The 16,285-nt window shown below is 38.7% G+C and overlaps 1 protein-coding gene across 1 annotated transcript in view; it reads right to left on the bottom strand.

The window, feature by feature from the left end:
• Window positions 1-2,685: 2,685 nt before the first annotated feature.
• SUCLG2 (succinate-CoA ligase GDP-forming subunit beta) overlaps window positions 2,686-16,285 on the bottom strand; it is a 306,029-nt gene continuing 292,429 nt past the window's right edge. The window contains exon 11 of the mRNA XM_082638974.1: window positions 2,686-2,798. Coding sequence (XP_082495100.1) covers window positions 2,782-2,798 — 17 coding nt within the window. The 3' untranslated portion in view covers window positions 2,686-2,781. The remainder of the gene's footprint in view (window positions 2,799-16,285) is intronic.

Here is a 16,285-nt window from a genome sequence, read left to right as displayed (position 1 = left end):
TGATGCTTTTTAATATTTTTTCTCTGTATTTAATTTTTGATAGCTTGATTAATATATGTCTTGGCATGCTTCTCCTTGGATTTATCCTGCATGGGACTCTCTGTGCTTCCTGGACTTGATTAACTATTTCCTTTCCCATATTAGGGAAGTTTTCAACTATAATCTCTTCAAATATTTTCTCAGATCCTTTCTTTTTCTCTTCTTCTTCTGGGACCCCTATAATTCGAATGTTGGTGTATTTAATGTTGTCCCAGAGGTCTCTGAGACTGCCCTCAATTCTTTTCATTCTTTTTTCTTTATTCTGCTCTGCAGTAGTTATTTCCACTCTTTTATCTTCCAGGTCACTTATCCGTTCTTCTGCCTCAGTTACTCTGCTATTGATTCCTTCTAGAGAATTTTAAATTTCATTTATTGTATTGGTCGTCATTGTTTGTTTGCTCTTTAGTTCTTCTAGCTCCCTGTTGAACGTTTCTTATATTTTCTGCATTCTATTTCCAAGATTGTGGATCATCTTTATTATTTAATACTCTGAATTCTTTTTCCAGTAGACTGCCTATTTTCTCTATATTTGTTTGGTCAGTCGGATTTTTACCTTGCTCCTTCATCTGCTGTGTGTTTTTCTGTCTTCTCATTTTGCTTAACTTACTGTATCTGGGGTTTCCTTTTCACAGGCTGCAGGTTCGTAGTTTCCGTTGTTTTTGGTGTCTGTCCCCAGTGGGTTTTGTAGGCTTCCTGGTGGAGGGGACTGGTGCCTGTGTTCTAGTTAATGATGCTGGATCTTGTCTTTCTGGTGGGCAGGGCCGTGTTCGGTGGTGTGTTTTGGGGTGTCTGTGATCTTATTATGATTTTAGGCAGCTTCTCTGCTAATAGGTGGGGTTGTGTTCCTGTCTTGCTAGTTGTTTGGCATAGGGTGTCCAGCACTGTAGGTTGCTGGTCATTGAGTGGAGCTGGGTCTTACCGTTGAGATGGAGAAATCTGGGAGAGCTTTTGCCATTTGATATTATGTGGGGCTGGGAGGTCTCTGGTGGACCAATATCCTGAACTCGGCTGTCCCACCTCAGAGGCTCAGGCCTGACACCTGGCTGGAGCACCAAGACCCTGTCTGCCACACGGCACAGAAGAAGAGAGAGGAAAAAAAAGAAACAAAAAAAGAAGAAGAAGAAATAAATTAAATAAAGTTATTAAAGTGAAAAATAAAAAAATTATTAAAATTTTTTCAAAAATAATAAAAAAGAAAGAAAGAAGAGACTAACCAAACCAAAAAACAAATCCAGCAATGATAACAAGCACTAAAAGCTATACTAAAACAAAACAAAACAAAAAACAGACAGCACCCTAGGACAAATGGTAGAAGCAAAGCTATACAGAGAAAATCACAGAAAGAAGCATACACATACACACTCACAAAAGGAGAAAAAGGAAAAAACATATATATATATATATATATATATATATATATATATATTAAAAAAAAGGAAGAGTGCAACCAAATCAATAAACAAATCTGCCAATGATAATAAGCTCTAAATACTAAACTAAGATAAACATAAAACCAGAAACAAATTAGATGCAGAAAGCAAACCCCAAGTCTACAGTTGCTCCTAAAGTCCACTGCCTCAATTTTGGGATGATTTGTTGTCTATTCAGGAATTCCACAGATGCAGTGTACATCAAGTTGATTGTGGAGATTTAATCTGCTGCTCCTGAGGCTGCTGGGAGAAATTTCCCTTTCTCTTCTTTGTTCGCACAGTTCCCAGGGTTCAGCTTCGGATTTGGCCCTGCCTCTGCGTGTATGTCGCCTGAGGGTGTCTGTTCTTCACTCAGACAGGATGGGGTTAAAGCAGCAGCTGATTAGGGGGCTCTGGCTCACTCAGGCCGGGGGTGGGGGAGGGAGGGGTATGGAATTCGGGTCAAGCCTCTGGCGGCAGAGGCCGGCGTGACCTTGCCACAGCCTGAGGCATGCCGTGTGTTTTCCCAGGGAAGTTGTCCCTGGATCACGGGACCCTGGCAGTGGCGGGCTGCACAGGCTCCCGGGAGGGGAAGCATGGATAGTGACCTGTGCTTGCACAGAGGCTTCTTGGTGGCTGCAGCAGCAGCCTTAGCTTCTCATGCTCGTCTCTGGGGTCCGCGCTCGCGCCCATCTCTGGAGCTCGTTTAGGCAGTGCTCTGAATCCCCTCTCCTCACGCACCCCGAAACAATGGTCTCTTGTCTCTTAGGCAGTACCAGATTTTTTCCCAGACTCCTTCCTGGCTAGCTGTGTCGCACTAGCCCCCTTCAGGCTGTGTTCATGCAGCCAACCCCAGTCCTCTCGCTGGGGTCTGAACTCCGAAGCCCGAGCCTCAGCTCCCAGCTCCCGCCCTCCCCGGCGGGTGAGCAGATAAGCCTCTCAGGCTGGTGAGTGCTGGTTGGCACCGATTCTCTGTGTGGGAATCTCCCCGCTTTGCCCTTTGCACCCCTGTTGCTGCGCTCTCCTCCGTGGCTCCGAAACTCCCCCCCACCGCCATGCCCCGTCTCTGCCAGTGAAGGGGCTTCTAGTGTGTGGAAACTTTTCCTCCTTCACAGCTCCCTCCCAGAGGTGCGTGTCCCATCCCTATACTTTTGTCTCTCTTTTTCCTTTTTTCTGTTGCCCTACCCAGGTACGTGGGGAGTTTCTTACCTTTTGGGAAGTCTGAGGTCTTCTGCCAGCCTTCAGTAGGTGTTCTGTAGGAGTTGTTCCACATGTAGATGTATTTTTGATGTGTTTGTGGGGAGGAAGGTGGTCTCCACGTCTTACTCCTCTGTCATCTTGAAGGTCCCCCTTCATGTAAATTTTAAATAGAAAATGATTGATTTTGAGTAAATGTGTCTAACACCAATGGTTATGAGTAGTCTTTTCTGCAATTAGGTATAATTTAATGGCAATTTTTACAAAAATGGCTACAATGTAAGTGGATGGAATGTTCTTTCCTGTAAACCAGGGACAGGAACTGTCAAATATAATTCATCCAGTCAAATATATCACTCTCCAGTCAAGAGTAAGGCAGTGGGGGAGATTCTGACCTCATCAGGTAGAAGGGATCATCCCCTCAAAAAACACTGCCCACCCTACCTTGAAGGGATTCTGACCGCCCAGATGCAGTGGAGTACAACTGGGCACAGAGGCACTGATATGGCTTCTATGGTTCACCTGCTGGCACTTGCCTGGCTTTGACACGGTTATGCAGGCACATGAGCCTGTGAACTTGTGGGTCCAAATGTGCATGTGAACACATTTTGCCATAACCAATGTTCTGGAGGGAGTAACAGAATAATAATGCAAGATTCTAGTCTTTTATAGCAAATGGGAGGAGGGTATCACCAAGCCTATGTTTCTAGAATCAGAAAGATTTTTACAACTTGGACTTAATCAGCTTGTCTCTCCAAGGGAAAGTGGTTTGAAAGTCATCCTGTGCCTGCAGCTCAAGCAGAGCAGATAAAAAGATTTATGAAGGTGAGATAGAAAGCTACAGGATCATGCAGTCAGAAGGAGAAGCCCGGCACCTTCCTTTAAATGTTAGGGAGCTCATTCCTTTAAATGAGGAATAACAGGAATCCTACCCTAGCACACCGCAGGGTGAGACAAGAATGATAGACACGTAAAGGAGAAGATTAGAAAAACTGACCAAAGATTTTCAGCAGCTGTCAAGAGAGGAAAAGTGAAATACTAGAGCCTCATGTAACAATATATGCATACAAACGTATGTGCACACACACCCACACACACATGCACAAATACATGTACACACCTCTGCACACCCACATACATGCACACACATGCAAACACATGTGCAAAAACATGTGCAAGTATTTGAATTTTATTAACTTCTATGCTTATATTTATTATTTCCTTCCTTGTACTTGCTTTGGATTTAATTTGATCTTATTTTTCTAGTTTCTTAATTAGATTATGAGGCTTTTCATCTTTTCTAAACCTATGGGTTATTTAGAAGTGCACTGTTTAGTTTCCAAGTGTTTGGAGAGTTTCCTGTGCTCTTTCTGTTTTTCATTTCCAGCTTGAGAGCACAATCTGTACAATTTCAATTCTTTAAAATTTGTTGAGGTTTGGTTTATGGCCCAGTTATGGTCTATGTTAGTATGTGTTCTATGAATGCTTGAACAGAATGTGTATTTTGCTGTAGTTGGGAGGAGTGTGAGTGCTCTATATGTTTTGATTAGAACCTGTTGGTTAATGGTGTTGATGATATATCCTTGTTGATTTTCTGGATCGTTGTTCTATCAATTGTTGAGAGAGGAATGTTGAAGTCTTCAATTATAATTGTGGTTTTGTCTATTTCTCTTTTCAGTTCTATCAGTTTTTACTTCACATATTTTGGTTATTTGATGCATACACATTTAGGATAGCTATACTACTTGGTGGATTGACAATTTCATCATATGTATTGTCCCTCTCTGTCCCTGGTAATTTTCTTTGGTCCAAAGTCTACTTTATCTGACATTGTATAACCACACCCACTTTGTTTTGTTTTCTTTTTTTTTAACTTTATAAGTAACAGCTTTACTGGTATATAATTCAGATACCATAAAATTCACTCTTTTAAAGTATACAATTCAGTGGTTTTTAGCATGATTACAGAGTGGTATAACCATCACCACTATCTAATTTTACTACATTTTCATCACCAAAAGGAAGCCTCATAACCATTCCTTCCTACATTCAGCCCCTGGCAACACTAACCTACTTTCTGTCTCTATGGATTTGCCTACTCCAGACTTTTCATATAAATGGAATCATACAATAGGTGGCCTTTTGTAACTGACTTCCTTCACTTAGCATAAGGCTTACAAAGTTCCTCCATGTTGTAGCATGCATCAGTACTTCATTCTTTTATTTTGGCTGAATAATATTTCATATGGATATACACTTTATCTATTCATCAATTGTTGAACATTTTGGTTGTTTGCCACTTTGGGCTATTATGAATAATACTGCTATGAACATTAATGTACAAGGTTTCATGTAGACATATGTTTTCTTTCTCTTAGGTATATGCCTAGGTTTGGAACTGCTGGGTTATATAGTAACTCTATGTTTACCATTTTGAGGAACTGTCAAACTGTTTTCCAAAGTGGCCTTACCATTTTACAATCTCACCAGTCATGCATGAGAATTCCCATTTTCCACATCCTCACTAACACTTGTTATTGTCTGTCTTTGATTTAGCTTAGTGAGTATGACACGGTATCTCAATGTGGATTTGACTTGCATTTTTCTGATGACTAATCGTGTTCAATATCTTTCCATGTGTTTATTGGCCAATGGCATATCTTGTTTACAGAAATGTTTATTCAACTCCTTTGCCCATTTTTGTAATTGGATTATTGAGTTGTAAGAGTGCTTTATACAAAGTCCCTTATCACAAACATGATTTGCAAATATTTCTTCCATTCTGTGGACTGCCTTTTCACTTTCTTGATGGTATCCTTTGTAGCAAAAAAGTTTCAATTTTGATGAAATTCAGTTTATCTATTTTTTCTTTTGTTGTTTTTGTTTTTGGTATCATACTTAAGAAACTATTGCCTAGGTCACAAAACTTTACTCCTAAGTTGTCTTATAAGAGTTTTATAATTGTATCTCTATAATCTAGATCCATTTTGAGATAATTCGTTTATGGTATGATTAATGTTTGCTTGGTAAATCTCTATTCTTCCTTTTACTTTCAACCTACCTATATCATAATAATTGAAATGAGTTTCTAGTAGACAGAATATAAGTTGGTCATCTCTTTTAATCCATCCTGCTAATCTCTGTCTTCAAATTTGTGTACTTAGAGTATTATGGCTTAAGTCTGCCATGTTTTGTTTCCTGGGTCTTTCCTCTTTTTCATTTCTTTATTTTCTTTTTCCTATATTCCTATGGATTACTTGAACATTTTTTAGAATTCCATTTTGTGTTATCTATGCTGTTCTTCCCTGAGGCCAAAAAGAAAACTCTGGAACACATCACCATGTCATTCCTGGGTTACAAGGTTCCTAGCTGGTTTTCCTTTTTTTCTCCATCTTTCAGGGTCTCCCTGTATTTGTTTAACCTATAATGTCCGGAATTTGTAGCTTTATTTATTGGGAAGGATCAGGGAAAGTACATCTATTTCATCTTTCCAAAAGCAGAAGTTATCATTCAGAAAAAAATTTAAAACCCTATTGTTCAACTGCACACTGGCCAAATTTGAGTGAGATTTATGATTCTTCTAAGATCGCATTCGAGTGCCCACTTCCCTTGCTTTAAATTTCTTTTCTGTCGTGGTTAAAGTAATTTCACTATGATACCTTATAACAAGAAAAACTAGTCTTCTTTATGGAGATCTAAACCCAGACTTTGCCTAGTAATATTTGCCAATGTTAGGAGCCAATTATAAACTTTTTGCAAGTCTTATTTTTTGTTCTCAAATTCATTCAAGCTTTTGCTTACCTCGCAGTTTAGTCTTGATGAAAATATGGCTGGTTTATTATTTAATGGTTCTCAAAGTGGCAAAACTATGCTTATCTTTTACAAAATCTATATTGCTAAGATGACCATATTTAATAATATTGAATATAAACCATATACAACACCCAGTAATGAGCAGAAGTCTACAGTTGATGAGTTGGTATATCGATAAGTTCTGACAGAAAACAGAGAGCATATTCAAATTAAGATAATTAGAGGAGGTTTTATTTTACAGAAACTACACAAAACTACAGAAAACTATTTACAAAAATGATATTGCAGAATAAAGTGTTAGTGGTAGCTCAGCTCTCACCATACCCATGCCCACAACGTCAGAGAGAACAGTTACCATTACCACCTGGAAGGTGAGAATCATGCAGAGAAGTGTACTCTGAGAGCAGTTTAGAGAAAATGCAGGACAAGGTAACCTCAGAGGAAGGAAGAATAAATATCCAGACCTCTCTTCCTTTTCCCCCTCCAGTCTCCTCTCAGGGTTCCCAATGGTTGAAATTAAAAGGAAGCCAAAGGACAAGGAAGCTCATGGCAGCCTCTTGGGACAGAAACCCAGGTTAAAAAAAAAAAAAAAAAAAGGTACACAGGGGATCTGGATGGGTGAATGGAAGATATTCGGCTTATTTGGTTTGTATATTAGTATCCAGGTACAAATAAGAGCAGATGGGTTAGGTGGAATGCTGAGAGAATGTTTCAGAATCAATTCTCTGATAAAATACTCAGACCAATATTACCAATTTGAATAAGTAGAAAGTCATAATTTGCATAAAAATTAATGCATATGAAATACTGATGATATCTCTATAACCAAAATATGAGGTAACCTAGGCTCAGGGTTTCAGGTTACTCTCTGATGAATTTACTTGGGAAGTTAATCATGATTGTCAGGCACAAACTACTGAATAACTTTTCTGATTTTCCAGTTTCTCCTCTCTGGCTTCTAGAAGCTATAGTTTCTGGCACCTAACACTTATCCCACATTCACCTCTTAATACAGAAAACGCTGAAAAAGAAGGTGGCATATGACTGCTTTTGTATTCATATTTTCTCACAAATTTCAGCTGAAAAATTGAGGATATGTATTCCCCAGTATTAACATTATAATATTACTGTTACTGTCCTTATATAGTGCACAATTGTGAGACTCTTTTTATTTTCAGCTTCCTTGTACTTGCAGAAGTATGGAATCAACTTTGAAAGCAGCATGTCTACATCTTTACTATTCAAATGGTATTTTATATGCAATTACCAAAAGCTTCAAGATACAGGGAGGATCTCAAGCCCTATGATCCATGGCTAATATTAATGCCAATATCTTCCTATGGAATAGGAGGACACAGAGCAAATAGGAAAGAGAAAAAGGAGATGGATTGGTGATTACAAAGAAGGGCAATAGACCATAGAAACTCTATCTACTGAGGATGCAACAAAGCCTACATACTTCATGAGATAATGCGTTCCTAAGTGGAAAGGGGGAAGGGCAATGGGGAGAAACAACAGCCCAGGGCACTGATGTTAAAGGAAATGAAGCTTCCAGAGATGGAGAGTCAGGGGAATGGCATTGAATCCCATCTGTCACCATGAAGACAATGGAGAGGAAGTAAACATAAGGAGCAACATCTTGAGAAAATGCAATTAGCTACTAAAAAGTACTGATTTTGAGACAATTTTGTAATTTACTGAGGAGGACATGGCAACTATTAATGTCTTTTAGCAGATGTGAGACAATACTGTAGCCTACCACATCAACTTGGTCAGTAATTAACTCTGGTTAAATTATTTTATTTCTTGTGTTTGATTTTTCTCATCAGAGTAATTGGTTTAAAGGTAAGAAAAGACAGATGATACTTCACTCTTACGTTCACTTACTGTAGTTACTGGTATTAATTTGTCTCTTTATTAGTAGATGAAATACACTACTATATGTTTTTTTATATGGAAATAAACATATTTTTAAATGAGACACGGCAGTTGAAATTCCTGAAGGTTTTATGGTTTCCCATGGGTTTGCCTCCTCGAACAACTGGTGGTAGAAGATTCAGGTAAAGAGTCAAACAAACCAATCTGGGGCTTTCCCTAACATTGAAATGTGAATAATAGAGTCAATAAGGAACTTTTATGCTAGGAATTCTTTTTTCTTCTCACCTTACTCACCCATCTTCAGTGAATACTCTATGGATTATCACGGTACAATTTAAAAATACTGATTCACAAGCACTTATTATTTACCTTACTCAAAATATAATAAACTTGTTTATTTAAAAAGAGAAAACCTGTCCACTTACCAAGTGGGAATCTACATCAAGTGACAAACACTAAATGGTTTAGGATTGTAATTTACTTCTTGAAGGTGTCCCTGAAACTGTTATACTCAACATGAAATAGATATATTTACATTTAAAAAGATTTCTACTCACATAGAAAATATCAGTGTTGGGGATCATAATTAGAATAATCTTTTAATATAGCAGGTTATGTTTGGTAAGCTAATAGAAAAGATGCTTATTGGAAATAATTTAAACATTTTCATTATTGCTCTTTGTTATGTGAAATTGATCTATAAACACAATGTTCATAGAGGTAGGTGCTCCTAGTCAGAATTTCCCAACTAGTGTGCCCTGAATACTTTAAAAGTGTGCAGGGATATTAATCCCTACAAATTTCAGGGCTTCTGGTTGGGAGGCTTTAGACCATAAGTAGCCTCTGAAATCTTGTACATATATTCTATGTATGTCTTGAAATGAAAACATCTAGAAAGCTATAGACAATTACTTCAAAAAAAATACATGAACTCTTATGTATGTGAAGCTTGACCAGGACACTATGAAATCAAGTCTGTTTATAAAAGTCTTCTTTGTAATGACATTCCATATGAAAGGAAAAAATATTTTACCATTCAAAATTTGCTTCCAAGTTTGAAAAGGCAGTTCACTTTCAGCTTCACGGTGAAACTTCCTATTTGGGAGAACGGAATGAGGGCTTGTAAATAATTCCTCGGTGTGACCTGCAGCACAGTCTGGATGTCTTCAACTCAGTGGTGACCTAATTACTATGCAGCTTCATGTTTAGAGTCTGTATTAGCAAGATGGTTAAAAAACATATGCCTCGGGATCTATGACCTTGTTATACCACATACCGCTTCATGTGGAAAATATCACAGGTGACAAGCCATGCAGTCTTTCCAAGGGGAGGAGCTTGAAAGGCTCCAGGACACCTAACCCTGGATGAAAGACATTTGATGTAGACAGCATTTGACATCAGCAGTTGAAATACGTTTCTTCATTCTAAGCAGTGGCAGAATGGGGGGAAATAATATACAGCTCTCGAAAATACAAAAAAAAAAAGGGCCTAAGTTCTGCACCTCTCTTCAGAAAATTGTGATTTGGTGTGGTGAGGGTATTCTCATTCCCAACAGAACATTCACTGGATTGAGTAAAGAGCCCAAATCTACCCCTTTTCAGGAGGGCATTAAAAAATCTGCACGATGTTTCTGAAAGTATGCTATATACTGTTCAGAGAGTTCCCATGGTAGCTTTATTTGTTCCATGGTGTGTTCATCCCCCAATTTCCCTTCCATTTCTTGTCTTCAGTGCTTGTACTATGTAGCACTTTAAAGCAAATGTATACTGACTGGTGAAAATAGAAACAGGGGTTGAAACGAATGATGAATTTCCACAGAAACACATTTTTCTCTCGCTGCAAGTTGTCTTCAAGCAAAGGTTTATGTTCATGAAAAAATCATTTGCCATTAAGAAAACAACACTACTCATTTTAATTAACGCATTTTCTGTAAGTAATCATTAAAAAGGCGAGATGAGCCAATGTTTACAAATTCATATTTTTAGTAGGAATGTTTGGCTACTCCGTAGATCTTGTCTTCTGCCTAATCGTTCTTTTAAAATATCTTGATTTATTATGATTAAGTGAAAGCTAGGGTAGACCATTAATTGATTATAAATAAATGTAAGTTAAACTCACACATTAATAGCAACATTAGAAAAAAATGTCTTGGGTCTACATGCTAAACAGAGAAACTGTGATGTGAAATTTTACCTTCTTTGAAGCTGAGTATACCAAGAATTAAAACAAGTAGTTCCTGGGTTGAATTCTGTTCACACAGTGTTTTCCTTGGACTGCATACTATTTTCAAATAAACTGGAATTAGTGACTAACATTTGAAAGTTGAGAGATTTTACATTAGATCAAGGTCATTGTTGAGTTCAGTTAAAACACAGAAAGCTCCAGCAACTTTAGGCTTACATCACTTCCTGGCAGTACCGAGCCTGTGATCTGCAGTGACTTTTTATATCTGCCCCTTTAAGCAGGTATGAATTACTTAGTTTGTTAAGTTTCCCACACAGTCCAATTCACTAATTCATTCAGATATTCATTCACACATCCATTCAATAAATATTTCCTGAGTACCTACTACATGCCAGAAGACCTGGTGCTAGATTCTGCCCTCCTAGAATGTACAGTCTAAGGAAAATGGACAGCAAACAGTTCTATAAAATTGCAAATTTAGAAAAGTGCTAGGGGGAAGAATGTAGAGTGCCATGAAAGCATTTGCCAGGGGATTCTGCAGGATTCTGGCGTAGAGGAGGAAGGATCAGAGAAGTTTTGCAGGAGAAGCAGATCTTCGAACTGAGATGTAAAGTACCAGGGGAGGTTAACTAGGCCCAGTGTGTTCTAGCGAGAGGGAACAGGAGGAGGGGAAGTGAAGAGGAGATTGATTATTCAAGGACCAGAAAGATGTGCACAAGGGGATGGCTGGCACAAAATGAGGCTGGGGCAGGTATACGCAGGATCAGACCAAGAATCTTGTGGGTAATGCTAAATGATTGCCCTTTGTTTTTAAGATCAGTGGGTAGACACTGAGGACTTTTTCAGAAAGTATGTAGCAGGAGAAGAATTGTGTTTTAAGAATAATATTCTGCTTACTAGGTGGAAAAGGTTTGTAGGAGGCAAGTATGGAAGGAACTGAGGATGATATGCACTAGAGTTGATCCTTAGAAAAAGGCTTCAAAAATTGACATGGATGTTAAAAACCTGAATGGCACTGGAAATGGCACAAGGCCATAAAGGGAAAACTTTGACTTACTGCTCCAGATCTCCTCTATCCTGCTATGTACCTAGGAGGCTGACCCATGCAGTCTTCATCCACAGGCTCCCTCACCCACTGCATTCTGGCTGTGTTCAGCCTATGGGTGGCACCAGCAGGTGATCAGAGGGTGGCAGAAGAGTGAGGTCAGTGCACTTATTGATCCAGCACCTTCCCTGCTGGATTGTTAATGGTTGTGTTCCTCTTCCAAAGGTCATGGCTCTTGTCAGACTATTCTCTCTCCAGTTTCCTTAATTTCTCCCTCTCCTTGTCCTTCAAGCTTAGGGGCTGTGATAGATTTCCACTGCTGCTCAAACGAGGGTTTCATCATTCATTGTTAGTTTCCCTTAACTTTGCCCACACTATTTCTAAATAGTCCCTTCATTAAACTCTTTTTGGTTACCCCCATTTGAGTGTGCCATTTGTTTCCTGCCAGGATCCTTGGCCTCACTCAAATTATTACCATAATGGAAATCAGTCCAGCAAGATGCTTTTTAAAACTCCTAATCCTAGTATCTTTTTTTTTTTTTTTTTTTTTTTTTTGCTGTACGCGGGCCTCTCACTGCTGTGGCCTCTCCCGTTGCGGAGCACAGGCTCCGGACACACAGGCTCCGCGGCCATGGCTCGCGGGCCCAGCCGCTCCGCGGCATGTGGGATCTTCCGGGATCGGGGCACGAACCCGTGTCCCCTGCATCGGCAGGCGGACTCTCAACCACTGCGCCACCAGGGAAGCCCTAATCCTAGTATCTTTTAAGGTTAAGAGATCAAAAAAAATGATACTAGAATCACGATGACAAATCCAAAAGAAAAGCATTCAAGAGGAGTCATTTTGCCTGCCATCTCTTTTAAAATGAGATCAAGAAAGCATCAGAACACATAAGCACACAGGAGAGATGCAGAAAGACAATCGTAGCAGATGCTGCTTTGCAGGAGATGCTGTGCTGTGAGGCACAGATACCCTCTTCAGGCCTGCACCTCAGTCCTCATTCACAGTAGCTGGGAGTGTTGGTGGTTGATGGGTCTCAGCTGAGTTACACTCTAGGCCTTGCTCTTCATCAGAGAAGGCCTACATGCAATGACTGTTTGATGAGGACATGGAAATGCCTAGGTTGGTCAACTCTGAATGGGCATCCCAGCTTCAGGCTGAGGTTCTGTTGCAGCTACAACATCCTTTCCCTGCTCAACCCTGCATGCTCATCTATATTTCACAGTCTGCTTCCTGTGTGACCTAAGACAGGTATTATGAACCACTTTCTGATACAAATGTAAAATCTGCAAATGTCAGAATTTTAAGCTGAGTTATGATAATCAAAAAATATAGTGAGTTTTATAAAAGTCCACACAGTGTTGATACTTTGAATATGGATTTCCGTGCTAGGAACTGGAGGTAGCCAACTTGTCTTTTCATGGAGGTTTATTGACACAAAAATCCTGTGTTAAAAGTACAACACGCATATCATTTTGGAAAGCAGTATTATTTTAAGGCTGAGTAAGATAAACAATCTTTTGAGAATTGTACCCAAGGAGATATATCTACCTCACTAGGCTGGGGTAAGGGGCAGACAAAGGTATCTAGTATGAAATGTATTTCCTCTAGGTCACCGTAGGTTGAACTACTGTCTTCTTATCTCTTCTATGTACCAGGCCCTGTGCTAAGTGCCCCATGTGTGTTGTCTTATGTAATCCTCAAAATAACCATTTTCCGTAGATGATTTTATAATCTCCACAAGTGTAATAGAAGAGCACCAAGACAAAAGTAAGACAGTGTGGGTTCAAGTCACTGAATCTCCCTGGGCATTTGCTTTCTCAGTTAAAAATGGGCATGAGAATTACCTACAGATAGGCAGTGGGTACAAAATGAGATGTAATGGGCTGATAGAAATGCTTTCCAAGGTAGGTTGTCATGGAAATATTATAAATGACAAGCAATGTAGTTTATGTGGGTGTGAATGAGTGAGGGAATGTGTGTGTGTGTGTGTGTGTGTTAGACACAGAGAGAAAGAGAGAGAGAGAGAAAATTAATATTCAGCAGACCAGCAAACTGGCATCTTCATTTTATCCAAGAGCAACAGTGATATATATGAATTAAAATTTCTATTTCAAATAATTCATTTGACGTGAAAAAGATGATCATATGTCATTAGGAAGAAAAAAGTGAGGTATCAGAAAGAAGACAGATTTGAAAGGCATTTTAAAATACAGGACATGCTTTCTGCTGCCCCTTTTTCCTTTCTAAAAACAGTGTTGATAATTATTATTGTTATTACTCAAGGTAGAATGTAATCATTCCTATATTCTACTAAGTGAACTGGTCCCTCTGCTCCTTGCCAGTCAAGAATATGTTCACTTGACAATACTCTGCCCACCCTCTTAAAAAAGTTATCAATCAGAGGACTTTTAAGTCTTGCCAGTTCACTTTAGAGTGATAAAACACCAGTCGCAATGCAAGTAAGGTTTCTGAGCCGAGTGTCATGGTGATTGGTGGGATTCATGTCAGAGCTTTGTAAGAAATACAATACATTTCATTTCATTTCTATCATCTGGAGTGCTGGTTCACTGGGAAACATTTATAACTAAAGCTGTTGTTCATATGCAGGCTATGGAAGAAGAATGCAGCTCAAAATGGGAAATATGCTGAAAACCTAGCTGCATAAATTTAACTTAATATTACTAACTTGGGTGGATAGATCATTGTTCACAGGCCTGGGTGAGAAAAACTGGTGTCTTAGAGAGCCTGAATTATATCAGGGAGAGGAACACTGGTTGTTAAGACAGGCTTCCAATGCAAATACAACACAGAAATCTCCATAGATTCAACTCTGATATAAAAAGAGATGTTTTTGAGAGCCTTGGAGAAGGTCGTGCATGAAGTGCTGACCTACTGTGAAGTCTGCACTTCATCCAATGAATAGCAAGAAAGAAAATCTCATGAATTATTTTTCAGGAGCTTCGGGAGTGTTTTAAAAAATGTAGCATAGGTAGCTACATAGTCTTCTCTATAACTAGACGCAAAAAAGTCGGGGGGAGAACTTTCTAGTGATCTGGGAATGGCCTAAAGCCTCATTCATTCATTAATTCATTCAAAATACGATTTCTGAACATTTACTATATTCCAGGTTCTCTACACAGGCTGAATATTGAACAAATGGAGTATGGCATAATTTTTTACCCTCACAGTGCTCACAGACTTAGGAATCATGATGTAAAGAGAACTGGGTCCTTTTTCTCTTTTCGGGACAATAGATATTTCCTCACTTTTGATTGTGCATTTGTCATAACAGTTACTATGGGAGAATGGGAAGGAATATTAGGAAATATAGAGGGAGGAGGGGAAGACGAGAGAAAAAAGAAATTAAACAAGAAGAAAATCAAATCATGGCTGCTTCAGTGAAGCTAAATCTTGATCCAGAATTGAGCTATGGTTGCCCCAAAAGTGATCATCTCAATAACACTATTGGATCTTTGTTTCATCTTCCCTGACCTCCATTCACTTCCTTGGGATAATTTCCAAAAATAAATGACTACATGCAAGCCCTTTTCAAACACTGTTTTTTTGGGGCAATCTAACTTAAGACAAGTACCATTTAGACAAAGTTTAGCTGAGGCTGGGTCCACATCCACTGACCTTCGACTAATTTAAACACATAGATATGTAATGTACCATGGTCCAAATAGTTGTATCTATGAGATCAGGCCCAGCATCCTCTGAAAGTTGTTATAATTTTATTTTATTTTATTATTTAGCATGGTAATGTAGGCCAAGTCCTGAGCTGGCAAATAAACAGATAAACAAAAAATGTTCAACATCATAAGTCACTGGGAAAATTTAAATTAAAACTCCAATGAGATACCACTATATATCTATTAGAATGGCTTAAATTTTTAAAAAAATCTGATAATACCAAGTGCTAGTGAGGATGCAGAACAATTGTAATTCTCAAATGTTGCTGGTGGGGATGCAAAGTGGTATAGCTGTTTAGAAAGCAGCCTGGCATTTTCTTATTAAGTTAAACATACATTTACCATATAACCCACAATCCACTCAACCCAAATATCCTTTAGTTGATGAATTGGTTGAAAAAACTGTAGTACAAAATAATAAATGCTGGAGAGGGTGTGAAGAAAAAGGAACCCTCCTACACTGTTGGTGGGAATGTAAATTGGTGCAGCCACTATGGAGAACAGTATGGAGGTTCCTTAAAAAACTAAACATAGAGCTACCACATGATCCAGCAATCCTACTCCTTGGCATATATCCAGACAAAACTCTAATTTGAAAAGACACACCTACCCCAATATTCATAGCAGCACTATTTACAATATCCAAGACATGGAAGCATCCTGAGTGTCCATCAACAGATGAATGGATAAAGAAGATGTGGTACATATATACACTATGGAATATTACTCAGCCATAAAAAATAATGAAATAATGCTTTTGAAGCAATATGGATAGACTTAGAGATTATCATACTAAGTGAAATCAGTCAAAGACAAATATCATATGATATCACTTACATGTGGAATCTAAAAAAAATGATATAGATGAACTTATCTACAAAACAGAAACAGACTTATCAACATAGAAAACAAACTCATGGTTACTAGAGTGGGGGGTGGGGATGGGGGAGGAAATAAATTAGGAGTTTGGGATTAACATATATACACTACTATGTATGTAACAGATAAACAACAAGGACCTACTTTA

This window comes from Mesoplodon mirus (assembly GCF_964341445.2).
Source record: "Mesoplodon mirus genome assembly, chromosome: 12".
NCBI classification, from domain to species: Eukaryota; Metazoa; Chordata; class Mammalia; order Artiodactyla; family Ziphiidae; genus Mesoplodon; species Mesoplodon mirus.
Note: the sequence above shows the minus strand (reverse complement) of the source record. Positions and strands in the feature narration are given on the sequence as shown.